The sequence below is a fragment of the Hyalella azteca genome, unplaced genomic scaffold (genome assembly GCF_000764305.2).
Source record: "Hyalella azteca isolate HAZT.00-mixed unplaced genomic scaffold, Hazt_2.0.2 contig7960, whole genome shotgun sequence".
NCBI classification, from domain to species: domain Eukaryota; kingdom Metazoa; phylum Arthropoda; class Malacostraca; order Amphipoda; family Hyalellidae; genus Hyalella; species Hyalella azteca.
Genome location: NW_025938067.1, coordinates 2958 through 29318, shown reverse-complemented (window position 1 = coordinate 29318; position 26361 = coordinate 2958). Strand labels below are relative to the sequence as shown.

The following is a 26361-nucleotide window of genomic DNA, read 5'->3' as shown; positions in this document are numbered from 1 at the left end:
AAGCTAAATTATTTTATAATTATTACTTACAATCACAGGTCGGAAAATTCTCCTAGTAATCAGTGGTTTGGTTTATAGTGTCGTTTCACACAAAAAAATAACCAAGAATATCATTTGCACCAAGTTTCGCTTGATGCAAGCGATTTGCTCACCCGAAATGCATTCACGACTGTCTCATCATTCGTTAGTATTCAAACGTCTGCACCACAGGACCCCACGGAGAATGAAAGATGTAAGGGGAGTAACCTTTTTTTTCTGGCGGCCGCCACCTAGCGGACTCTGTTCAACGTTTTGAAGAAAGATGATGGATGTGACTACGCAGTGCTTTGTCGTTAGTCATTAAGGGATGGGCCGATAAAAGCTTGTATTCNCCGACAAACAGGCCTAATAATCGCTCTCATCAACTCTCTCATAAACGAATTACAGAACACATGCCAGACATTAGCAGGGCAGACAAGAAACGAACCTGAACTGAAATCGTTCACCTCACAAGTTTGCGCTGCGGCCACAATCCCTCGCCAAACTTCTACAAGCCTCGTTTAGACAACACGCGCGGAATTGCGCCCACACTCACTCCACCTTAGTATCCTTAGTATTTGTTTGGGACATAGCAGTCCCAGGCCACGATGGATCGCCGCCTCTGATTATCGTTCATCCGTCCTCATTTGGGCCAGCTGATGCACGATGCTGTTGTTTGCTTCTCGCCGCTGGTAGTGTTGCAGGGGAGGTCGATCTGGGATTGGGCCCAGGAACACGTCTAGTTGTCTCTTGAAGCCACGCCACGTGTATAGATACACGCGTATCTTACTGGAGTGTCCCGACTCCCGAGGTGTCAGCCCGTAAGGATCAAAACAGCATCACATCAAGCATACAACTGTCAGCCCGTAACAGCATCACATCAAGCATACAACTGTCAGCCCGTAACAGCATCACATCAAGCATGCGGGTTGCCTGGAGCAATAACAACCCTACAGTCGCCTTCAGTGCCGTCAGTAAATATAGACAGGCATCGTCTGTAGTCGAGGAACAGAAGGTTCACGACGTAGGCTGAGTGATGCATTTTACTGCCCTGCACAACGCCAGGGCAAACCATAAAGACGGTGAGCAAAGCGGTAGCAGAAAATGTTCGTAGGCTTGTTCTGCACCGTTAGTTGCAAAGAGCACAGATCTCGCGCACTCAGGAACCGAACGACTCCCGCGCTAAGCTGCACACTTAGGTCATCGATGTATAATACTGAGACAGAAGAGGGAGTAGGGCAGTTGTAGGGCATTTCCGAGGCACTGTAGCATCAGATGGCTCTTCTTACACGAAGGATGGGTGAGGACTGGGTGAGGACTGAAGCGCATTAGCTATCGACCGAAGGCGCTATTGTGGCCAGTGTCAAGTGATCGCAGAGCTAAGAGTGTTGTTGGCATTCGATCAATTGAGGAACTAAATGAGCAAATGAAAGTATTAGATTTTGTTGCAAGTGATACTTGAAACGACTGTAGATGTTTCAGTTGCGGGTCAGTAATGAGAATGCCACGAAAGTGAAGGTATGCCCATCAAGGTAAAAAAAAACATTACGAACTGGAAAATTTTTCTAATAATACTATCGTTAAACGCATATACAAAATAAAACGAGATTTTAAAGCACGGCTTCTTACCTTCTGATTGTTTTGTACCGTAACAGGTCTTCTCCTTTCCATGTAGAAAATACAAACTAACTGAATTTCGGCTAAACTATTTATCCTCTCAACATAAAATAAGTTTTAAAAATGTAATGGAGCGTAGAAAAGTTGTCTTAAACTACCCGCTCATTCATTTGTTGCTCTTACGCTTTCCATTTGATCTCTTCTTATTCGTCTTGGTCACCAGAACCTCAGGTCTACATCCAGGCGAGTCACGAAAACTTTGTTCCATTTCTTGTCCATCGACTTCTCCTTCGCTGCAAACCGACTCGAAAAGACCACCGCTTGCCTTACGCTTGTCTTTATCTGCTTCCGTTTTCCTCAACTTCTTGAAGTCATTGTCTAGGCTTCGTTTGGTGCTCTTCCTTATCATGCTGAACTGGTCATCTTTGGCATAAGCTGTAGGATCTTTGAAGTGTAACAAGATGCTTCCTTGTTGGTCATTAGATGGCTCCTCACTTATTTCAGATAAAGTCGACATATTTTCAGGGATCGCACTCACATTTTGAGTTTGATTCTTGAAAGTTATGTTACAAATGACGCTTTGATTGCGGGTAGGAGTGCTTATCGCACGAAGCAGTTCTAGTCTTCTTGCCTCACGCAATTCAGCGTCTGCGGTTGGTGCAGTGCCATCTTCAGCGTTATCGTCGTGTCGCGGCGCTTCTTGCTGTTCCTTCTGCGTCGATGCTGCCGGCGCGTTTCTGTTAACGGGATTTGCACGGCGGTCACTTGACGCTTCTTCGCCAGATGCTTCACTTTCAACATCATCACTCGTCCTCCCACGAGCCTCACCAGAAGTTGATGCGACTTGATCGTCATGAACAGGGCCATGGGGCGCAGGCATCTCTTCTCTTGCAGATGAAACAAATGCTGCGGTTTCAGCCTCTAAGTTTAACCTTCTTTTTTCAAAGGCAGCTTTTATTTTAGGAGATTGTACAGAGTCATTGGACAGATTTTCTTCTGTCTCCGTGGAATTTCCAGCAACACTTTTTTTGTTTGCTAACCGCTGGCTATTTAACACTGCATTTTTGAGGAAGTTCTCTTTAATGCAGGCTATTCGTTTTGGCGAAAGTCTTTCAACAGCGACTTGCAATGTTCTATCCGCGCACAGCTGAGACAGATCCTGAGCCCTTGCAGGACTATTAGACTCAAGTGCGCTGGGACTTTTTGACATGGTTAAATTGTTCCCAAAGCCGCTATGGCTTTCGAGAGATGGTGCAGCTGATTGCGTACCAGACGAGGCTTCCTTAGCCGAGCATTCCTTCAAGTGTGGCAGGGAAGTTCTGTCGGCGACTCCTGTGCTTAATCTTCCTCGGAGTCTCGTTTCTTCTCTCAATCTTGCTTGCTCCGCCAAACGCTGTGCAGCTTCTTCTTCTTTCTGCCGTTCCTCCAGCTGTCGCAGATTAAATTCGATTTCTTCAGCTAACTGCTTGTCGCCGGCTAGAATTTCTTTGATCTAAAAAGAAACAAACATCAGAACAAGAGTTAAACCTGAATACGTAAGTCCAAATTGAAAATATACCTGATATACATTTATTTAACAACACGGAACACATTGAACGGAAAAATTAAAGCGTAACTGTTCCTAGTGATTATGCGCATTAAATCTCGTTCGGTATAAGAGCATGTAAAAAAATTTCACGAGGCAGAAAATGTTGACTGTGAATCGGGGAAAAGAAGAGTGTATGCATTAGTACATATGTATGAGTGTAAGCAGTTATGACACCATTCAAACTTTACCTCATTCTTGTAGTCCTTCATTATCTCCTTGAAGTAGAGCAAAAGTTGTTTCATCAACGGAGATCGCTGCTTCTCCAGCTTGTGCTTCAGGGCAATGAGGATTGGTACGATGTTCTCAATCACATTGCGCTTCACAACCTGCAGAGTAAACGCAGTAATTAACGCGTGAGAAATAATGTACAGTGCCAGGCTAAAGGCAGGAGAAAGACATCTTCATTATTCATGATTTTCTAGCCGCCATTCACAGCAATTTAATGCGCACAGCAAATGCTTCAGTGTAATTGTAGGAGTACATGAGCATCAAATTTATTGGGTTTGAAATCGTTAAGGAAAGAGTTCAAATCATTTAGGATTGAATGGGGGTGATAGTTATAAATGCATCCCTTATGAACCAGTTGTACTAGGACTAAATGGTCTGAAACACCATTCTAAATTTATTCCAAGATCGAAGGTACGAATATCTCAATCTCAAATCATTCTTCTAGAAAATAAATAGCAATGAACATCAACAGATTAAACACGCGAGCATAGAAATAGAAATGCGAGTAAAAACTATTAGAAACTAAAATTCCATTGAGAAGCAGCGAAGACGCACGGCCACGACGACACAAAGATGTTTGCTACGGATGAGATAGATGTACAGTGAACAAATATACAAAATAAAACAAGAAGCTTATAAATTGTATTTTCTTGCCATGATATAGAAAGCGAATTCATGATTTAGAAGAGCAATACTTGAAATCACGATCAATATACGGTCAGAACCGTAAATTAGTTTGGTGCAGTAGCTGCGAAAGCTGTCATACACATTTAATCACTTTCAAATGTTACTTAGCTAAAGCAACTCTCTCAACCCGCAAGGATGCATGCGACGCCAATGTTTATTAGGCAGAAAGTGGGCTTAGGAGTCATGAAAATAAAATGGTCGGAGGCTGTCACTAAAAGATGGTCATTCAGATTCAAAGGGATGAAAAAAATTAAGATTTCTAGAAAGATCCTTCAATGTACCGTACCTGCCACCAAACATCGAATTATTTGAAGTTTGATCAACGTAACTTTTCATGTCCAAGCTTTTCATGTCCAAGCTTCCAGCAGGAGCAGTTTTTGGTTTTCCCACCATTTTTATCAGTTTTGAGGATAATAACTGAGATTATAATGACAAAATTTAGCTGGTCCACTGCACTTACTCGCGCAGTGCCTAAAACAAGGGCATTACATCGGCACTAAATCGTTAACACGAAGCAGCAATAACGCAGAATTTCACTGCGATTGTGTCCACGATTGGCCACATCACATTTTCCTCATTAGCAAGGAATCCTGACGAAATTTTTAGAGTTTACCGACATCATTTCGACGCTTCTGATCAAGTAAGTATATGCTCGTCATGAAACAGAACTTACGACAGTAATTCTACGTAGTAATTCTACGCAGCATTACTGGGACATGCAAGACAGCATTAATGCAACAAAGGAGAGAAGAAAGTCTGAGCCTACCTGGGAAATTCCCGGCCCGAGGGGCTGCATAAAATTGAGCAACTATCAGCCGTGGAGGGAAACCAGACATTGTTTTGCTTGGACAAATGTTATCAATTTATTTTAAATTAGAAGAGTAGAGGCAATTCCAATGCACGGCTCAACTTGTGAAAATGAATGAGTCACTCCAGCTCATATCAGAGCTTCGTCGCTACGTTGCGAGTACGACTTATTGAACCACTTATGATTTCAACAAGTACCCCACGTGATTAACAAGTAACTCGAAATTGAGGGACAATTGATGGGAGAGCAGAGTTTGGACGTTATGCAAGTAACAAGCTCAACTCAGAAGCATTTTTAGCGAAATTTTTAGGTTACTTCAGCTATTGCATCATTTTCCAGAAACTTCTTGCGCACCAGGAAAGAATTTAAATGCAGTCCACGGAGAAACTATACAAAGAAGCCTTAATTTACAGAACTATACATATCAGGTAGATTGACAAGGAACTTATTTTTTATTAACTGACTTAAAGCTTAGCGCCAAACACATCAAAACTGGCAGCAATACTGATTATCTTGAAACAAGGGAGCAATCCGACCTGCGAGATGATGGTTTTCTTGATGGCCATGCCAGCGATTTGCGCCTGCTCCTCCTGATTGACGGGATGGTCCTCCTCAGGCCTGGACTTGAGGGACGCTAGTTTGATCTCGTCACTGCAGAGCACAAGGAGCGTGTCGCGCAGCACGTCATCGCTGCCTGCTGCTCCCATACGCCCGTCCACCACGCCACCTGCCATGCGGGGCTACGTTAATGAACCATGATTCAGGCAGGCTGAGGCACAATATTCTTACACACACAGCCTTTATACAGCCTTACACTTACCAGCACAGAAAAGTGGGGGCTCTGTTAATGAACCATGATGCAGGCAGGCTGAGGTATAACAATATTCTTTGCACACAGCCTTTATATAGCCTTACACTTACACTTGTCTTTTTACATACAGCCTTACACTAACCAGCACAGAAAAGTGGGGGCTACGTTAATGAACCATGATGCAGGCAGGCTGAGGCACAGCAATACGACACACTTACATTCTACAGCTGGCACGTTAACTTGTTCGGCTATATAAGTATAAACTGGTACACTAATAAAAATAGCTGGTGGGAATTTTCTGAGCACCTGCAGCAGACAACAATGAGTTGCACGATAAGCACCTATGACGTCATGACACAGCCTCTGCGTGATGGAGAAGCGTTGATCGTCCGCCATGTGCTCGAGCATGAACTTGTAGATGCTCATGCGAGCTGCCAGGTGCTCAGGCCCCGCCAGAGAGAACAGCTCCTTCTCCTGCTGGTTCTGGGCGAAGCGGTTGTACGACTCGTGCTCCTGCAACACATTAGCTACAATTGATGGGTTCTATGGCTCGTGCTTCTGCAACATATTCGCTACAATTAATGGTTGTGTAACTCGTGCTCCTGCAACACATTCGCTACATTTGATGGGTTCTATGGCTCGTGCTCCTGCAACATATTCGCTACATTTAATTTGTCTTGCCGTACAATACAATGGGGTGTGCACAGAAGGCATGACTGAGTAGGTAGTGGAAGTGCATTACTTTGCTCCTGAACGCATCAGCAAATAAGATTCTTAGAATTTGTAACTACACCACAGTTATTTTTATACAGCCATTCAGATTGATTGTATCTTTTGTATCAGATGATTATAACAGAATTGGTACATAAATAGTGATATAAATTTTTCATTCTACACTGTACATGTTGATAGAGTAGCTTATTTTTAAATCTGTGATATAAAAATATTATTAGTTATGGCGGATAGCTAAGCATATTTCAGGCTATGAAACAAGAAGTATAAAAATAAGAATGAGATTAGGGGGAGCCTGATCACTACTTGGGGATCACCATAGAGTAAAATTTCATGAAAAATTATTGATCAGTTACCAAAAATTAACGTTTTCTTACTCTCATGATATAACTGAATGGATTATAATTAAGAAAGTAGTGAGAATAATTTTAGCTTACGTCATGACACAGCCTCTGCGTGATGGAGAAGCGTTGGTCGTCCGCCATGTGCTCGAGCATGAACTTGTAGATGCTCATGCGAGCTGCCAGGTGCTCAGGCCCCGCCAGAGAGAACAGCTCCTTCTCCTGCTGGTTCTGGGCGAAGCGGTTGTACGACTCGTGCTCCTGCAACACATTAGCTACAATTGATGGGTTCTATGGCTCGTGCTTCTGCAACATATTCGCTACAATTAATGGTTGTGTAACTCGTGCTCCTGCAACACATTCGCTACATTTGATGGGTTCTATGGCTCGTGCTCCTGCAACATATTCGCTACATTTAATTTGTCTTGCCGTACAATACAATGGGGTGTGCACAGAAGGCATGACTGAGTAGGTAGTGGAAGTGCATTACTTTGCTCCTGAACGCATCAGCAAATAAGATTCTTAGAATTTGTAACTACACCACAGTTATTTTTATACAGCCATTCAGATTGATTGTATCTTTTGTATCAGATGATTATAACAGAATTGGTACATAAATAGTGATATAAATTTTTCATTCTACACTGTACATGTTGATAGAGTAGCTTATTTTTTAAATCTGTGATATAAAAATATTATTAGTTATGGCGGATAGCTAAGCATATTTCAGGCTATGTAACAAGAAGTATAAAAATAAGAATGAGATTAGGGGGAGCCTGATCACTACTTGGGGATCACCATAGAGTAAAATTTCATGAAAAATTATTGATCAGTTACCAAAAATTAACGTTTTCTTACTCTCATGATATAACTGAATGGATTATAATTAAGAAAGTAGTGAGAATAATTTTAGCTCTTGGCGGATTATTGCAGCTTTTTTCATACTGAACTAGCTCCTGTGTTCACTCCTGCTAGTCTGCAGTATTGCTGGTGCTGTCTACTGCAGGCGATCAGGGCGATGTTAATATACTGTTGTATACATCGTGATAGAAGCAAGGGAGAAGGTGGCAATGGCGGTACATACAAGGGGGAGGTACGAAGGAGATCGCTTTATGTGTGATGGCGATAACTGTGGAGCAGCTAAACTGTTCGGCATGAGGAAGAAGAGGTATGAAGATGGTGACCCTGTCTGAGGGGTGGGGGGTGACTGCATGAGGAGGGGAGTGACTGCATGAGTATGAGAGAACAGGTGAGGAGTGAATGGCTGAGACTGCGTCGTCAAGAGTCTCACCTCGTAGCAGTTGTAATGGAAAATGCACTCGATGAAATGCTGCAGGAATATTTTAGGGAATCTCTTGAGTAGCCTCTCGGTCAGGAAGAAAATGACCGTGTCGCGTATCTCTTCATGGTCGTCACATAGGCACTGAAATACACCCGAATTATCTTGATTATTGTTGCCATCATAAGGAAAACTTTCAACAATATATTCAATTGTTAGAATTATTGAAATGAATTCAATATCAGCTAGGTGCGTTCAAATATACAAGTAGGACAGTCAATTTTTTCGGTGTTCCAGAGATTGCAAATGTTATCATTCAATACTATTAATTGTGTAATATTTGTAAAAAAAAGCAGATCACCGACCTGTAGTATCCTGTAGAAGAAGGAGCCCTTGAGCTTGAGGTAGTCCTCCTGTAGCAGCGAGATGACGAGGGTGAGAGTCGTGCGTCGCACCGACAGGTCAGGATCACGCAGGCAAGCCGTCATTTGCGGCATCAGCGGGTCAACAACCGTCGCGTACCTGCGCATAGAAGTTCAGTGTGAACCATTTTGTTACTGAGATCCAGAACAGTCACGTACAATGAGACAAGGACAGCATTCCATGCAGACTATTTGATCATTTCCAAGAGCGATCTAGAGAGCCAAGACCGATCTTTGGGAGTCACAGGATTTTTAAATTTTAAGAATTAAATATCCCGAGCAATCCCAGGATAGCAAATGTTGTTAGTTTTATCATCACTAATGGCATTAAAACATAGCATGGAGCCTTGATATAATGTAGCACATTGCAATTATTCATCAACATTTAAAGTGCTAATATTATTCACGCAAATAAAAAACATCTGCCCAGATTCCAAATGATGTTTGCTTCACTTCGTGATCTCTCTTGAAGCCATAATATCTCATGATGATGTTGGTCTTTATGTCGGGGCCAACTTGCATATCAAGCAACCGCCCCAGCGCCGGCACTATGCGCTTTGCTTGACTCTCATGCTGCAGGCACAGCTTGCCCAGCACTGCAACACTCACCGCCTGACAAACATAACATGCGCTGTAGTCAGAACTAATTAGAACGTACACAAAGATTACATGCACTGTAGTCAGAACTAATTAGAACGTACACAAAGATTACATGCACTGTAGTCAGAACTAATTAGAACGTACACAAAGATTACATGCNCTATTCTCTTCTACAAGACAGCTCAAACCATCGTATGGTTCACTACCTTCACTCTGGCGCTGGGCACATAGCTGAGGTTGAGAGGCTGAGACGACTGTATTTGGGACGACGGGATTCCTGGAGGAGGGGAAGTGGCGCCATGAGTGCCGTGCTGCCCATGGAAAATGATGCTCTGAAGCATCAGGAACATGCGCTTGTTCACTGCTGACGGCAGCAGCAGACCAGCCTCACCAAGCAGGAATATCCGCCTGTAGGCATACTATTATTTGTGACAAATAGAGCAGGTATTGTAGGCCCAACAGTGACCATTGTGCTGTGAGAAAACTGACCAAAATTATGCATAAGGATTGGTGGAGAAGTTATGGTTTGTTTTTTACCTAAACATGATTGCTGGTGTCTGGCTTTTATTTCGTTTGTTTCTTTGCTCCCTTGTTTTGTTGTCATTTGCTTAGGTTGTTATCTAAATTATTCGTTTGTGGAGGTGTACGTCATCTGAGGTCTCACTGAATTAAAAAATGAGCCATTCATGTTCATCCTAGGCAGGTGAGTGCTAGTTACTATCCCTCAATATAAAATGAGTATACCAACAACTAGAGAAAAGGTCTGAAAATTTTGTATGATCATTTTAAGGAATTTATGAGAACTGAAATGCGTTAATTCGATCGCAGTGAACAATCCAACGCGAATTAACTGAAGAAAGAAAGTGGGTGAAAGGGGGCAATACGGGAGGGGAGGAGGGAGGGTCAAAGAAAGGAAAGTAATGTAAATACAACTTTTTTCCCTCTGAAATTCTTTTTTCCTAAGCACGGACGTCGTGAGTTTCCTGCTACAAGGTGTACGCTACGAACCTGAAGAGCTGTTCTTCGTCATGAGCAGATAAAGGAGTTTGTTGCTGCGGCGAAAAGAGTATTTTCTGTAGATGTTCATCACAGGAGACAAGGAGTGGCGCCACCCACACCTTCATCGCATCTTGGCCTGAACATCATATAAGGGGAGCTTGTTAAGCAGGCACACCTTAACAAACACTTTCCAATTCATGCCATTACTTAATATGGGACCATGAGCGTTGTTGTCCATCATTTTGAGTTGCCTGAGAATCGCATAACAATTTTTAACCCCATCTCTACCGTAAATAACTCTGAAATAACCTAATTTTAATTTTTGGATCCTTCTATCAAAATTTAACACACTCAGATGCCATGAAATGCAATGCTAAACTTGCTAGTTACCAGGCTGGTCCTCGCCATGTAGTTTGACGTTAATCAAGACCAGCAGATCAAGTATGGCAGGCATGAGGGTGGCCCCCACAGCGACGTCCTTGACGGGCTGCAGCAGCAGTTCCTGCAACTCTGCGCACTCCAGCGCCGGTATGCTCTTGATGCTGTTGCACAGCACTCGCAGCACTCCTTGCAGGCAACACCAACCCACCTAACAAATAACAAGACTGGAAGATCATTTCTTGATAGGATAGTCAAAGATTTATTAACATGTTATGGAATAACTGTTACAAGAACTCTGTTCAAACGATATTTCATAAGTACCTATGTAAGAGATGAGACATTATTAGAAACTCATTCCTATGACGCAGTTTAACAAATAATAATTAAAAGATGTTCTCATGTTGTTAGGTAGCCGCACCTCCTGCACGTTTTGGCAGTTGTCCCTGTAGTAACGCACGGCGAAGGAGGCGTCTGTCACGTCCAAGCAATGAGACAACAGCGACAACAACAGCCACGCTTGTTCGTTGTGCTCGCCTCCGATGTGGCTTTTGGTCACGGCAATGATGCCTGGCCTGTAATAATTCATGTATACAGAGCATGAGCTTATTTATTTACATGTATCGAAAAATTGGCATAGAGATTATTATGAATAACTGCCGTTCTATTTACATCAGTGGCAGCATTAGGATAGTTTTTGAATGTAGTGTGACAGGCAATAGACGAGTACATACGAATTTTTCATTCAGGAGAAATACATTACAAATTTGAGAAGTTTGCTCGTGTGTTCAAAAATGTCCTAATAAGAGATTTATACTATCAACAACTTGAGTGCATTTCCCCTATATTCATTAATAACTTGGTACTTGGTAATAACATACGTTTTCACACGAAATATATTCAGCACATTGTGTCTTATAAAGCAACTAAGTGCCGGGGACTGACTTGGCCAGAGCGCTGGCGCCCCACACGGTGATGGCCTTGCTGAGGAACTTGTGGTAGGAGAGCCTCGTGACGGTCGCCAGCAGCAGCCACGGCAGCTCGTTGGTCTCGGCAGCGTCACGGCGCTCGCAGCTCGTCAGCCGGCCTAGGAGCACTTGGTGCAGCATCTTAAGAAGTAAAACAATGTAATGTCAGCGCGGGATAAAAAAAGTGATTCATTAAAGGCACTCGCGACAGGAGTCAGGAAATTTCATAGTAAATCGTACAAGGGAAGCATCAAGGTTCATGTTGTAGCTAAAGAAAGTCCAAGAGTTATGCCGTGCCTACCTCCCAATGAGTGATATGTAACAACAAAGACTCTTGCCTAGAAACAGCAACCAAAACATGTTAAAGTTCGTTTACGTGTATTTCATGTTCAACATGAAAGGTAGTATGTTTTCAAGTTCGTTTACGTGTAAAACATGTTCAAGTTCGTTTACGTGTATTTTGGATTGGCGATAAATAGATGCATTATTTTTTGCGTGTCAATGCAATTTGCACCTTTTGCTTACTTTAGATTGACTGAAGTTGAGAGTTCCTACATCGCTCTAACGTTTGATATTTTGTAAACTTCATTATGCCTTAAGTCAGTTGAATAATCAACAGAGATGTACGACGTTTTCGGTATACTTTACTGTGATCTACATTGTTCTGTAGTAATCAAAGAGATTTATGTCATTCTGGGTACATCAATTTGTATTATTTACGTAGCATTTTATTCTAGTTTTTTCCATGAGTTGCTGTAAGTCAATAAGCCACAATACAGTTTTTCCTCATTGTCGAAGAGGACCCCATTGAATTTTTAAATCCTCTTTTTAACGACTTGCTTAGCTGTTAGTTATTAAATACATTAGTCTGGAGACTAACATTACCGATTTCTAACGGAATCTTAAAGCGTTGTTTCGCTCTACCTAAACTCCAGTACGTCCTACGTGCGTCTCCTGCATATACGCGGGTAGGTGATTTGGAGCGGTTCAATGAGGTGTTGGTTTCTGCCCTCTCGACCATCACCAATGTCAGCTTCGAGCGCGAATCTCTTGAACAAGCTGTGTTGCCGGTCCGGCTGGGAGGCCTGGGTATCCGTATGTCAAAGGACATCGCGCTCCCTGCGTTCATATCGTCACTCCACTCCGTCCTTGGCCTAGTTGATGCTGTTTTACATAATGTACGACTGGCCGAGGACGACAGTTTGCAGATGGCGGTGGATGAGTGGCGCAATGGGAACGCAGGTATTGCTTTGCCCGAGGACGCGAGTTTGGGCCGGCAGAGGACTTGGGATGGGCCTGTGGCCGCGGCCTCTGCTGCGCGGCTTTTGGAAGCGGCGGACCAAATATCCAGGGCTCGTCTACTTGCGGCGGCGAAGAGAGAGAGCGGCTTGTGGCTTCACGCTATTCCTTCGGATGCTCTTGGAACACTTCTAGATCCCGACTCCTTCCGCGTCTCAATTGCTCTTCGAGTTGGCGCAAATGTATGCGAACCCCACGCTTGTCGGTGCGGAAAGCGGAGGGATGCACGAGGACTGCATGGCCTTTCTTGTAAGTACAGCGCTGGGCGACATCCAAGACACTCGGCTCTGAACGATGTGATTAGGAGGGCTCTTCGGAGCGCTGGCGTTCCTTCATGCCTTGAACCCGTTGGAGTGGACAGAGGGGATGGTAAGAGACCAGATGGCATAACGGTTTTCCCATTTTCTAATGGGAGGTGTTTGTGCTGGGATGCAACCTGCGTCGACACTTTTGCTGAGTCGCACGTCAATAATTCGGCTATTTCTGCTGGGTTCGCGGCTCGTGCGGCGGAGGATAGCAAGTATATTTTGCAAAATTCACTTCCCCCCTGAGTAAAAATTTTGCAAAATAAAATCCAAACTATAACAAAATTTGAAAAACACCCGTGTTCAATTGTAGATAATTTTGTTGCCCATTGAACGGTGTATGTCTCATTGATGTAGCTTCAAAACTCTAGGAGGAGCAACAAAGTCCCGCGCGGACCACAAAATGCGCTCAATATAGCATAGATACCAAACTAAAAGTTTCTGGAGCTTGATTCCACTCTAGGATGATGGAGCGACTACATGCACATCTCTCCAACAACGCTCGGAGGCACACTGAGTCAGACCTCATAGAAACACTGTATATTTGTAGTGCTGAGCAGCGAATTAGCTCCTATGTAATTACTGAAAGAACTCCCCCCCGCCCCTCTTTCATGAAGTGTTGTGAACGTATAAATCAACGTACAGAGATGGTAGTGGTACCGTTGAATTAGCCAGAATGTCAGCTTTAAGATGAGACTAAACACGTAATTGCAGCACAACTCAAGTAGACACTATATTTAAGGAGCTCAGCAGCTAATTGGTTCCTATCTGATTACTTAAAGAACTCCTGCACCCGCCCCCCTTTCATGAAATATTGTGAAATCATATATCAATGTACAGAGATGGCACTAGTACTGTTGGATAGGGCAGAATGTTGGCTTTAAACTGAGTATAAAAACAGAAAAAGTGAAAATTTCCAATTTTAGGGTAGACGCTCCCCTTAAAGACCATACCTATATAGTATATAAGACTGGTGGTAAAAAAGTAGAATATTTGCAAGGTTTGATAAGCAAATCATCATTGCCATATGATTTTTTATAACCATATCATCATTGCCATATATTGTAATGCTGACCATGTCATATCATGGGAATGTTCACTAAAGTTATGACATTCATGAATATCTGGCACTAATCAAAAAGAATTCATCAAATTTCTATTTACTAAAAAAATTGCTTGGCCATAATCTGAGCACTCAACTCTCCGACTTTTGACAGACTCGGGGTCTCTGAAAGAAACTTCAACCACCATATGTAGCAAGGTCCTTGCTCCCCAAAAATGTTTAGAATCTGCGGTCAGTGCACCAGGCATACACTAAGCTTTGGGCCAGGGTCATAGGAAAACGTCTATTGGCCAAATATCATACTCTATGTAATTACAGAGTGATAGCTCATGCTTTTCTGTAAGTGTGGTTGGTTTGCCTGGTACACAGCCCCCATTGACTCTCAATGCAATGCAACCCATCTCATGTTTATTCAGATGTACAATCTATTAGCATTGAGAACATTATAGCATTCTGCCTCCTCAATCTTAGTTTTCTTGAAGTCTTCTTGAATGATTCAAAATAATTGTATTAACTTACTTGAACAAATGCCTACTTGAACAAATGAATGTACCATATTGATCACACAAAATAATGTATATACATACCTATTTATTGTAGGATGTGCATTTTATGCTTTAAAGTTTGTTTACGTGCTTGAAATTGTTTGTATTTGTTTTACTCTTTTCATTTTAAGAGATTTAACAAGGTTGTATACCTTATCAAGATTATTAGTAAGAAAGTAGACTAGTGTTGGCTTATTCAAACAAGCTCAGAAACCATGCACTGATGGCCGTCACAGGATTGGAATTTTCCTACTTGTTTCTAAAATCTTGCAGTTCCTGTGTGACAAATTTTGAATACATTTGGAAACTTGCGGCCTGATTGTGCACAGGATTGATATTTTCCTACTTGTTTCTGAAATCTTGTGGCTCCAACGTGACGAATTTATAATACATTTAGATACTTGCGGCCCAATCAACGATTGTGCAATTTTGTTAACAATTAGATAGGACATAGGAGCTAATTCATCTGGCAGAAATCTCGCAGTTCTGGAAATGGCGGGAAAGCTATAGTCGCGGCCCTAACAGTAGATGTTCTTCACGCTTTATCGTGTACTTTTCTTAACAATTAGATAGGAGGTGATTCATCTGGTGGGACCGTGGGAATCTCGCACTTCCTAAAATGGCTGGAAAGATCTAGTTGCAGCCCTAAAGAGAGATGTTTTCCATGCTTGATGCCTGATGCAGCATTTTATGCTTTGTTTGCGTAACTCCAATCAATGCACGAGTCTTGTAAACAACTTTGGAAGTCATTTTACAATGTTTTTAAAAACAAATTGCTAATTATATGGAAAAGAACATGAATGGGAATTGATTCCTAAATTATTTTGGAGAAAACACTTAGACACAATTATTGCATTGTTGGCATAAATTAGTAACAAAAATTATCCTGCAAGTCCTGCCTCATGAGGCAAATGTCATACAAAACCTTGCCATTTATCCCGAATTTGTATGCACTTAGGTTGCCAGGTAAAGTTAGAATAAATTAATGCCTATATTACAATGTCTCTAAAATTTGGAGTACAAGCAATATGAACTTGATTTTGAATCTCAAAACTATTTAGGTACAAATTAATTGTACCTAAGAAATGCATCAAGAGTTCAAGAATCAAGACTATCTTTAGCTTTAATCAATATTAATAAATGTTCCAGCCAGGCTAGTATTTTCCTAGGTTTAGCAAAATGTTTGTATTGGGTCCATTTTAAGAAATATTGCCTTTTCCCTGTACCTGTAGCCTGGTGACTTTAGTGAGGTGATGAGTGGCGACTTTAGTGGCATTGATGGTAGAAGTCTGTCACTACAAACAAGGTAAATTAGCAGTTCAAAAAATAAGTCATAGCCTTCAAGTTCATAGGAGTTACAGCCCATTGGCAATGGCCCTTTGGCCCATGAGCATAAAATTGCTTAACTTTTTTTCAGATCAGCAACAAAATCCAACGACCAACATTGCATATCAAAAAAGTCCTTTTGCTAGGATTTACATCATCATAACTATATTAAAAGTAACAACGTGTTCACAAATCCTCGAAGTCCAAGTACCTACTTTCGCACATTCAAATTTGTATTATATTGTACTATTGTAGTCCACTAGCTAGTCCCTTTTGAGGGGACATTCAAATTCCCTTTGCTAACTTGCAGGCGCTATTCTTCTTCTTCTTTTCCGGATGTCCACGCTGGTCGCTGGGTGGACTTAAGAGGCCGGTGGAGCGGCCGCCAGGCGCGTTAATCCCTATGAGGGTTCTTAACAATGAAGGCAACCAATAACTCTCCTCCTAAATAAGATACAAGTCTGAAATTTGGAATGGTAATCTGGCTAATTATTTCCAATTAAAGGACAGTAAGATATATTATGTAAACTTTAATGGACTCTTCCTTCCAAATAAAATGGAGGTCGCGCTAAAATTTTTGTACAAATTACGAAGAGATAATCGTAATTATGTTTTAAAATATGAATAGAATGAATGCATAAACAGCACATTTTAATATTAAGTAGTCATTTACTAAGCTTGAACGATCATATTATTTCAAGTAATTGGATCCATCTAAATTTTGTATTCCTGACACTTGTTTCACCAGCGCTTGGTTGTCGTACAGTACATCGTTGTCTGGTTAATAAATTAATCATTGAATTAAATGAGCGGGAGGAGAGTACATTCAGCCGTTGACGAATTAAGACGTGCTCAAAATCTCTCTGTTTACTTTAGCAAGTGCGTGTGTCATGGCTGCACCAGTTCAATGTGCAGAATCGGCCGATCTCATCGATCCTGGCGCCATTCCTGAAAACACTACTCAAGACCATGCGCATGGGTTAACCAACTCCCAACTTCAGGAATTCTGTGGAAGTGATTTCAATAATCCTCCTTCTGAGAAAAATGATGCCTGTAGATTGTCCTCCATCAACACTGCCCGGAAGAGAAAAGGATCTACAGATGAGAGCTCCTCAATGACTTCAAAGAAAGCTGATGTGAGAAAACGCCCAAATGCTGAGTCTACGGGTCACACTTAAAAGCTGAAGGCGCTGAAGTAGCTGAAGACGCTGAAGTGCGGAACATATGTGGCGAATAATGGATCGATCGAATGCGGCGGAGAATCGGGCGATTCCGTAATTTGAGAAGCAGACACTGCAATAGCATATCACCAATATTTTATATAACACTGGTGTCAAAAGAAACTAGACGTAAATCTTGAACCATAGCGTTTGAGGCAGATATACCCGTTGTCTGTTTAAACATGGTAAACGATTAATCACCTTTCATTTCAAGTGAAACCTGACGATCACTTCAGGTTTCACAGGTTCAACGCTGATATCTCAGAGATTTTTCAACCTAAAGAGTTCGGAGTGATGAAATAAGGTGAATCAATTACTTATTCAATATAAATAATCACTCCGCACTCGACCACAACATTTAGCACTCGCCAATAGTGCTTAACGCAAAACGACCTCGTACGGTTTAACTACTTCAACGCTTATAACTCAGAAAATATTCAACTCAGAGAGTGCGGAGTGATGAAATAATGTGAATCAATTAATGATTTACTGTAAATAATCACTCCGCACTCGACCACAACATTTAGCACTCGCCAATAGTGCTTAGCGCAAAACGACCTCGTACGGTTTAACTACTTCAACGCTTATAACTCAGAAAATATTCAACTCTGCCGTTCTATTTACATCAGTGGTAGCATTAGGATATAGTTTTTGAAGGTAGTGTGCCAGGCAATAGACGAGTACGGCTTTTTCATCCATGAAAAATATTTAAAAAATTTTCTAAGTTAACTCGTGTGTTGAAAAATGTCCTAATAAGAGATTTATGCCGTCAACAACTCGAGTACTTTTCGCCTATATTCACTTATTTCGCCACTTATATTAATAACTTGGTGCCACATACATTCTCGCAAGAAATGGATTCAGCACATTGTGTCTTATAAAACAACTCTTAAGTGCCAGGCACTGACTTGGCCAGAGCACTGGCGCCCCACACGGTGATGGCCTTGCTGAGGAACTTGTGGTAGGAGAGCCTCGTGACGGTCGCCAGCAGCAGGTACGGCAGTTCGTTGGTCTCGACAGCGTCACGACGCTCGCAGCTCGTCAGCCGGCCAAGGAGGACTTGGTGCAGCATCTTCAGAAATAATGTAATGTCAGTGCAGGATACAAAAAGTGATTCATTAAAGGCACTTTAGTCGAGAGCCCAGAAATTTCATAACAAATCGTACAAGGAAAGCATCACGTTTCTTGTTGTAGCTAAAAAAAATAATAAGAGTTATGCCGTGCAGACCTCCTAATGAGTGATTTGTTACAACAAAAATTCCTGCCTGGAAACAACCAAAACATGATCCAGTTCATTTACACCACTATTGATAAAAACATGTATATATTTGGGATTAGCGATAAATAGATGCATAATTTTAATATATAATTTGCGCCTATTTGCTTACTTAAGATTGACTGAAGTTGTGTTTGGGAGTTCCTACATCGCACTAACGTTTGATATTTTGTAAACTTCATTATGCCTTAAGTCAGTTGAATAATCAACCGAGATGTACGACGTTTTCGGTATACTTTACTGTGATCCACATTATTTTGTAGTAATCAAAAAGATTCAATTCTTTTTGGGTACTTCTATTTGTATAATTTACGTAGTATTTTACTCTAGTTTTTTCCATGCGTTGCTGTAAGTCATAGCTGCTAGTAATTAAATTCATTAGTCTGGAGACTTAACATTACCGATTTCTAAAGGAATCTTAAAGCAAATCAACCCTATTGCAGGCTAGTCATGTTTCGAGTCGTTCTGGTCAGTTCGACAAACAAACAACATTAACAGACGTTTGATTCATAAGTAAAACAACCTGCTCAGAAAACTAGGGTTATAAACAGATATGATGCTGTAAGGAGTACGGTACCGTAATTTATTTAAAAATTTATTTTGTCACAAGCAATCTAAATCGATTTGGCTAGTGGATCACGGTCGTTTACTAGAAGTAAGAAGAGAATGAGAGATAGCGATGACTTTACCTCTGTGACCTTCTCCTGGACTTTCATCTCAGGGTCAAGTATGGCAGGCAGCACTCCCATGACCCACGCCTCGGCCGCCATCTGAGGGTGGTCCTCCACCAGCTGGGTGAGGGCGACCACCATCTGCTTCCTGATCAGCAGTGCCGGATCACGGCAGTGGTCGCAGAAAATCTGATAAAAACGTTTCAATCGTACGAGCAATCTGGCCGGAAACAGAAAAATTGAATTTATGGAAGTAAGAGGACAAACACATTGCCAGAAATGGCTTAGACTTTTCATTTATTAATATCAAAACAATAGTTTCGAATACATTAAGTCATAATTGATAACTCAGATTATTCAAGAAAAAGCATACCTGAAGATTTGCCTTCGTCAGCATTTGGTTGTCAAGCTTCGTGAGGTTCTCCAAGACTTGCAAAGCGCTCTTTCTGACAGTGACTTTGTCGTCTCTGCAACGTCTCGTGAGCAAGGTGAGAACCATGGCTGCGTTGGGCATATCAACAGACACTTCGTTTTCTTTGTCATTTGGCGAACTTTCAATATCCTCCAATGGACTTTCTAGATTGAACTGGTTATTCTCAACGTGTGGAGTTGTGAATACTACAGGTTGATTCGTTTGGAAGATCTGCTTCATAGCCAGCATTATTGTTGGGTTATCAGAGAGCGTGCACTCAGCAAGCAAGGCCAATGCTTTCGAGCGAACTGTTGCAGCCGAGTCCCGGCATCGGGAGAATATTATACTGAGCAGAAATTTGTGCGATAAAATATTGCGGTTAGCAGGTACATTCACAGAATGGTCTGGGGGCAAGATGTTGAAGGTAGACTCGTTGCTTTCCCGCGCAGGAGTTGCGGGACTAGCACCAGCACTGGTTATGTCTGGAGTGGCAGAAGCGGCAGCTTCCTGTCCATCGTCGGCATGTCGTTCTTCAGCAGCCAGCATTCGAGATATAATTTCGAGAGTAAACAAACGATGGCCAGCTTTCTCATTGTGAGAGAACTTGAAGAACCACTGCATCAGTTTTGTATATAGTTTAATTGGTAAGTTTTGTAGTATTTCAACTACAGACTGGGAAGTCTTTTGTCGAAAATCTGCTTTATCCGGAACTCTAAGGCACAAGTGTTGCACGAGTATGTAAACGCCTTCATAAGAAGGTTCTTTAATTTGCGTTAGCAAGTATCTAACAAATATTACAGAATGATCTCGGATGACACCCAGTGATCGCACTGAAAGATCTGAGGTTCCTCGAGATACCATCAAGATATTAGGCAAGATGTGCTTCAGCACAAGAGTTACTATTTTCCTGATGCTGCCGTGGAGATGGGCGCACAAACACTGCAGAGCGACGTACGAGTTGTACACAAGGGATGTCACTGAAACTTCGTTGGGCTTCCCTACAAACACACTGTGGGCGTTATGAGTCTCGCTCCTCGTAACATCGACGAGAATGTTAATGGTTTCATCGATAGATTCAGGGGAATGTTTGAGGGAAAATCTAACAGTAAGCCTGAGAAAATCTAGTAGCAAGAAGTTTAGGTTACGAATGAGATTGTTGGCCTCTCTTTGAGTGAGTAGAGTGATGTCGGTGTCCTCTTCGTCATCTTCGTCGCCAGCAACCGGAGGGTCATCAGCATGTCGACGACCTGCTGGGGCTTTAGGGCCCTTGCCCTTTCGGGGCGTGACGGCCCCGATATGTAGCTTCGTTGTGAGGCGCATCAGATCCAGGGTCTTGAGGAACAAAATAGGATGAAAAATACGAAATGCATTGCTGCCGGGTACGGACAGCAATAAAAAATAAAGGCTACCAGCCAGGCAACCGAGCTCTCTTTCGGACTCACGCGCATTATACCGCTGCCCAATGTGCGCATGATAGAACAGAAACGTCATTATGCTCTTAATTGGCGCCACTTGAGCGAGATCCACCCAGAATCTACTGGGAGTATGTCTTTCCCCTTCGTCAGCTTCAGAAGAGACACTGAGATCGGCAAGACTCATAGATTTGCGGTTCTCCTCATTAGCCACAGGGACTGGCAGGCTATCGACCCATGCCCGCAGCTCGCTGATGACCGCATCAAACAGACCGCGGAAGTTGGTAGAGACATGCTCGTCTTCAAAGCTCCCAGGCAGGTCTTCTATCTCTGTTAAGTCTGAGTCAATAACAAAGTCTATCCAGTCCCTGGAGAGCTTCTCCAGTGAAAACTTGGCGAACAAATCGATAACTTGGCTGCTCATTTCTCATGCAATTTCTCTAGCAAACGACAGCCAAAATCAATTAATAGTAGTTATTTTGCTAGTTAATATCTTTAAGAACAACCAATATACTTAGCAGGCAACAGGTCAAATAAGAGGATTCATCACATGCAAATTACAATACGGTATTTCCTGTAATATGGACGAGAACAGTAAAAATGTTGTGATTAGAAAATGTCTTAAATTTAAAGCTAATGAATTTTTTCCCAGCAGCAGCTCCAGACACTTTTTTATTGCTTTGGAAAACTGAACTGATCACATTTTGTTTTCCTTAACCATAAAATACCCAATTTAAACTTAAGGCCTTTTTTAATGGGCAAATTTTTCAAGTCCTAATTCCAACATTAATACAAGTGTTGAGTGATAGTTGAGGCATAGAATAGTGAATTTTGCCATGAATTTAATCCATAACTAAAAAAATACAGAAGATTTTTGCCAAATTAGTTTGCTTCAAGATGATATTGCCTTGGATGTTTGGGAAATACCTCCATGGTCATCATGGGATTAAATGAACTAAAAAAACTTCCGAGTTGTCTCAGTCAGTATTTATCTCCACTCTAGTCTATGAATTTGAATGGAGAATTATACATGGAGAATTTATATGTACATTTGTATTTTTTCTAGGTTGGCTCATTGCAATCTTGTAATCCTATTAGAAAAAGAACACATTCACATGAATAAAAATAAGGCAAATGCAGAAATTGTGATAAAAATTTTTCAAAATGTGTTTCTGAACCACAAGAATTCTTGTCAGATGGACAATACACTCTCAAATATTTTAATTAATGAATTTGCTCTAACTAGTGACATGGTGCAACTTTGTGCCAATAATGGCACAGAATTTATTCTTCTATTTCTGAGACATTACAAAGAAGATGTATATATACTGTCTAGGGCAAATCTAGGTGGTACCAGTACTTCTTATTATATATACCTTTTATTCTATGGACTACAATTTTCAAGAGCACCCATGAAATGATTATTTTTACTGTGATTTTTGGAAAAATTCTGCCTGATATTCCAGATCAGGCCACCAGCCTCCCCCAAAATGCATGAACATAGCAGCAGATATGACTTTTTAAACTCTTCTTTTTGCCTCCTATGAGCTGACCAGTAAAGCAGGCATAGGATCTACTTTCCAATACCAGAAAATTGTCAATGCCACCAACTCTGCCACAGCATTTATTTTACTATAGGATTGAAATTTTCCTACTTGTTACTGAAATCTCGGAGCTCCAAAGTATAGAATTTTCAATACATTTGGAATCTTATGACTGACTCTGCACTATTGTTGACTTTTGTGGAGGCAATTCATTCAACAGGAATCTTGCAGTTCCAAAAATGGAGGTAAAGCTCAGTCCCAGCTCAAAAGGTGGACATATTTTAAATGCGCTCCTGGCTTTCAAAGAAACTATACCTATTATATTTTGTTGACAAAAACTGAGCAACAAATTTTAAGCACAATAAAAAATCTTATTAGTAATTATAGGGCAATCAAACCCTAAAAATCTTGATTCTGCCAGTATTCTATAGCTTTATTATATATCAGTATTATATAATTTATTATATAATACTGATTAGTATTATATTATATAATACTAATACAGACAGTATTAGTATTATATATCAAGTGCCCCCAAAAATGCCACATACATTGTAATTAAAGACCACTCATATAGTATATAAGACTGGTCAGAACGTATAATTTATAAGGTTTGATAACCATATCATCACTGCCACATGATGAATATTAAGCTTTCCTGATCAAGCTATGTCTAGATAGAAGTGGTTCAGTCTTGTTTCTAAAAATATTACTTCTATTGAAGGCTGGCAACTTTAGTGCTGCTGGCAAGGTACCGGTAATCAGCATTGATGGTACTCATGGAGTTATGGTAGCATGGAGCAATTCTATAGTTGATATAATAGAACATAGTATTTTGAGATTTTGGACCTATAAATGCTCCTTTATGGTTTAATTCTGCAAGCTATATATTTTGATGTTCATTAATTCTTCATTAAGCTGTTTGCTGCAATATAAGTTTGCTTGATTACTTTTTCTGCATCCATAAGCAACACAGTTGCTCTAAGAAGTCATTATTAAGCTTCTTGATTATTACTGTTTTTCTGCTTGTTAATTAATGCTTGTTCATATTTAATCCAATTCTTTATCTTATAGTCTTAGGGCTATGATGCATAAAATTAATAAGTTTTACTTTCTTTTATGGCAGATCACGTATACATCTTGTCCATGCTCCTGTTCTAGTTAGTTACATGCTCCTACGCTCCTTGCTCCTATTCTTGTTAACTCCTATGCTCCTATGTACGTTAGTCCATGCTCCTACGCTCAATGCTTCCATGCTCTTTAGTTCCTTATGCTCCTACGCTCCATGTTTCCTATTCTCCTTAGTTCCTTAACTCCTATGCAGGTTAGTTCCATGCTCCTATACTAGGCCATTCTTCAATCAGTTATGCACCACACTTATTCATTTCGCAACCAAGAGCCATTTAATTGAACTGTAATCTAAATTCTGTTTCATTTGTCAGTAATAAAAGATCAATTTTAGTCTCCTCATTATCCACTTCCCAAGTAGGTTGTTGCCAACCTATTAAGTAGAAGTAGGCAACGTGTTTGCCTCACCCGCCGGAGACACGCGGCAACAATGTTGACGGTGTTGGCTGTAAAACTTCATTGATGGAATTTTTGTACTTCATTCCAAAACAAAATGACTACTATTTCTGCCCTTGAACCAATTAAAATGGTGCAAAATTGCAAGCCCAGTTCTGTAAGATAAGAGATACATAAGAAATGATATATGGCTGCTGATATGAAACTTGCAGTTCACAAGGTTATGTATGGATATGGTAATATCATATCAATTAAAGAAAAACAAGTGAAAATCACAGAAAATGTCATTTATTCTACATCTACATCATCTACAAAGGAAGAGGAGGACTTCTGAGTACTGTTAGTAATGGATGAGTACACTTTGCGGGTTTCCAATGTTTCATAATCAAGTTTCATTTCAAGTGTCCCAGATTACCCTATTCCCAGGAGTAATTTGAGGCACTTTTCTTTTGCATCTGGCACCTCATGAATAGCATATGCAACTTTTCAGAGATGCCAAACAATAGCCCTTGCAAAAACCTTTAAAATGAGTATAAAATTGTTCAAGAAATGATTCATGGTAAGAAGTTATTTACAAAGAAGCTAAAAAATTTTCCTTTATTGCTCCATTTGACAACATCTCTCCTATCATATATACTGTTAAATAAATTACCGTCAAACAGGGTAAAAAGGGACTGGCGGGGTAAATCGGGATACGCGTCCCACATTTTGTAGAAATGTTGTAGCAGCAAAACTAATCAAAATATTGCAAAACTAGTAATAGTGGCGTAAACTTCAACATTTTTACTATCTATTATGTGTAGAGCTAGTCAAGAAATCAAACATTTACTATCTCTAAAAAATTGCTGAAAAAAGTGTGAAAAGTGCGATTTTGGAAAAGTACACTGCTAAGGTCTGGAGCAAAAAAAATATTCGCCGTATTAAAAAACTTTACTTACATAAAAGTTGCGCCCAGGTGTTGGCTTGAAAACGTAATTGATGGAATTTGCCATCCCATTAAAAAAAATGGCAGCCATTTCCACACGACGGGGTAAAAAGAGACACCCCCTGGGGTAATTAGGGACACCCTTAAAAATGCATTTACAGTAGAACCTCAGTTAGCAAAGGCAACAGTTAACAAAAAAATTGATTATCAACAAAGAATTTGATTACATTTACCTCGCTCAGCGAAAAAATTCACTTATCGAAAAATTAGTGCATCATTGTTCATCACAAAATTGTACATAGAATTGACGGTTTTATTTTGCGTCTGGCACCTTACAAATAGCATACGGAATTTTCTTGAAGATGTAATTTGATAGCCCTCGCAAAAAGCTATAAAATGAGCCTTAACTTTTTTCTGAATTGTTTCATGGTAAGAAGTTATTAACAAAAAATGCTCAAAACCATCCCTTTTTACCCTGTTTGACGGTAATAGCTCTTTTTTGTGGGTCACATTTTTAATTTTTCAACCTATTAGATATGCAAACTTATTAAATCTTTCTGTTGTGTTACATAGCCTCAGAATTAGGTCTTTAACGGCCATTGACACAATTTTTCTATGTCAAATAGTTTTTGAGTTTTGGGGGTTTTTATTAAAAAAAATGAAAAGTGGTCAAAGTTACCCTGCAGTAGTAAAAGTAACCCCATTTTACGGTATTGGCAATATACCATAAAATAGGGCATAATAGGGGATGGTTTTGAGCATTTTTTGTTAATAACTTCTTACCATGAAACATTTCATAAACAAGTTTGGGGTCTTTTTAAAACTCTTTGCAAGGGCTATTGTATGTCATCTTAAAAAAATCTATATGCTAATTGCGAGGTGCCAGACACAAAATAAAAGCATACCAAATTACCCCTGGGAATGGGGTAATCTGGGACACTTGAAATAAAACCTAATTTTAAAGCATTTGAAGCATGCAAAATGTACTCATCTATTACTAACAGTAATCTGAACTCTGAAGTCTTCCTCTTCCTTTGTAGATGATGTACATGTAGTAAATGACATTTTCTGAAATTTTTACTCGTTTTTACTTTATTGATAAGATATTACCATATCAATAAATTACCATATTATTCATGTGACATTCCCATATCCATGAACATGCCATTGAGCATTGACAACAACCTTGTCCTCTGCAAGCTTCATATCAGCAGCTGTATAGCATTCATCTGTATCTGTAAGCTTACAGGACAACTTGTAATTTCACACCATTTCAATTGAATCATGTGAATTCACTATAACAAAAAAATATAACTCAGTACTCACTGCAGTGAGTGACAGAGAGCGCATTTTCTTGTCGACA

The 26361-nt window shown here is 40.6% G+C and overlaps 1 protein-coding gene across 1 annotated transcript; it reads right to left on the bottom strand.

The window, feature by feature from the left end:
• Nucleotides 1-1549: 1549 nt before the first annotated feature.
• LOC108670092 (condensin-2 complex subunit D3) lies at nt 1550-21614 on the bottom strand. The gene is made up of 16 exons (XM_047881429.1): nt 19555-21614; nt 19151-19370; nt 14296-14306; nt 12422-12430; nt 11454-11557; nt 10930-11083; nt 10521-10719; nt 10140-10266; nt 9338-9539; nt 8980-9143; nt 8475-8631; nt 8122-8253; nt 6099-6270; nt 5483-5673; nt 3412-3549; nt 1550-3127 (listed from the first exon to the last, which is right to left on the bottom strand). The coding sequence occupies exons 1-16, from the start codon at nt 21427-21429 to the stop codon at nt 1802-1804; spliced, it is 5181 nt and encodes a 1726-aa protein (XP_047737385.1). The 5' UTR covers nt 21430-21614; the 3' UTR covers nt 1550-1801.
• Between the last annotated feature and the right edge of the window lie 4747 nt (nt 21615-26361).

Coding starts and splice junctions, on each gene's coding strand:
- LOC108670092 (XM_047881429.1), bottom strand. CDS start 21,429: ATGAGCAGCCAAGTTATCGATTTGTTCGCCAAGTTTTCACTGGAGAAG. Junction 10,720..10,929: donor ACTGCCAAAACGTGCAGGAG/GTGCGGCTACCT, acceptor GTTATTTGTTAG/GTGGGTTGGTGTTGCCTGCA. Junction 6,271..8,121: donor TCCATTACAACTGCTACGAG/GTGAGACTCTTG, acceptor AATGTGTTGCAG/GAGCACGAGTCGTACAACCG.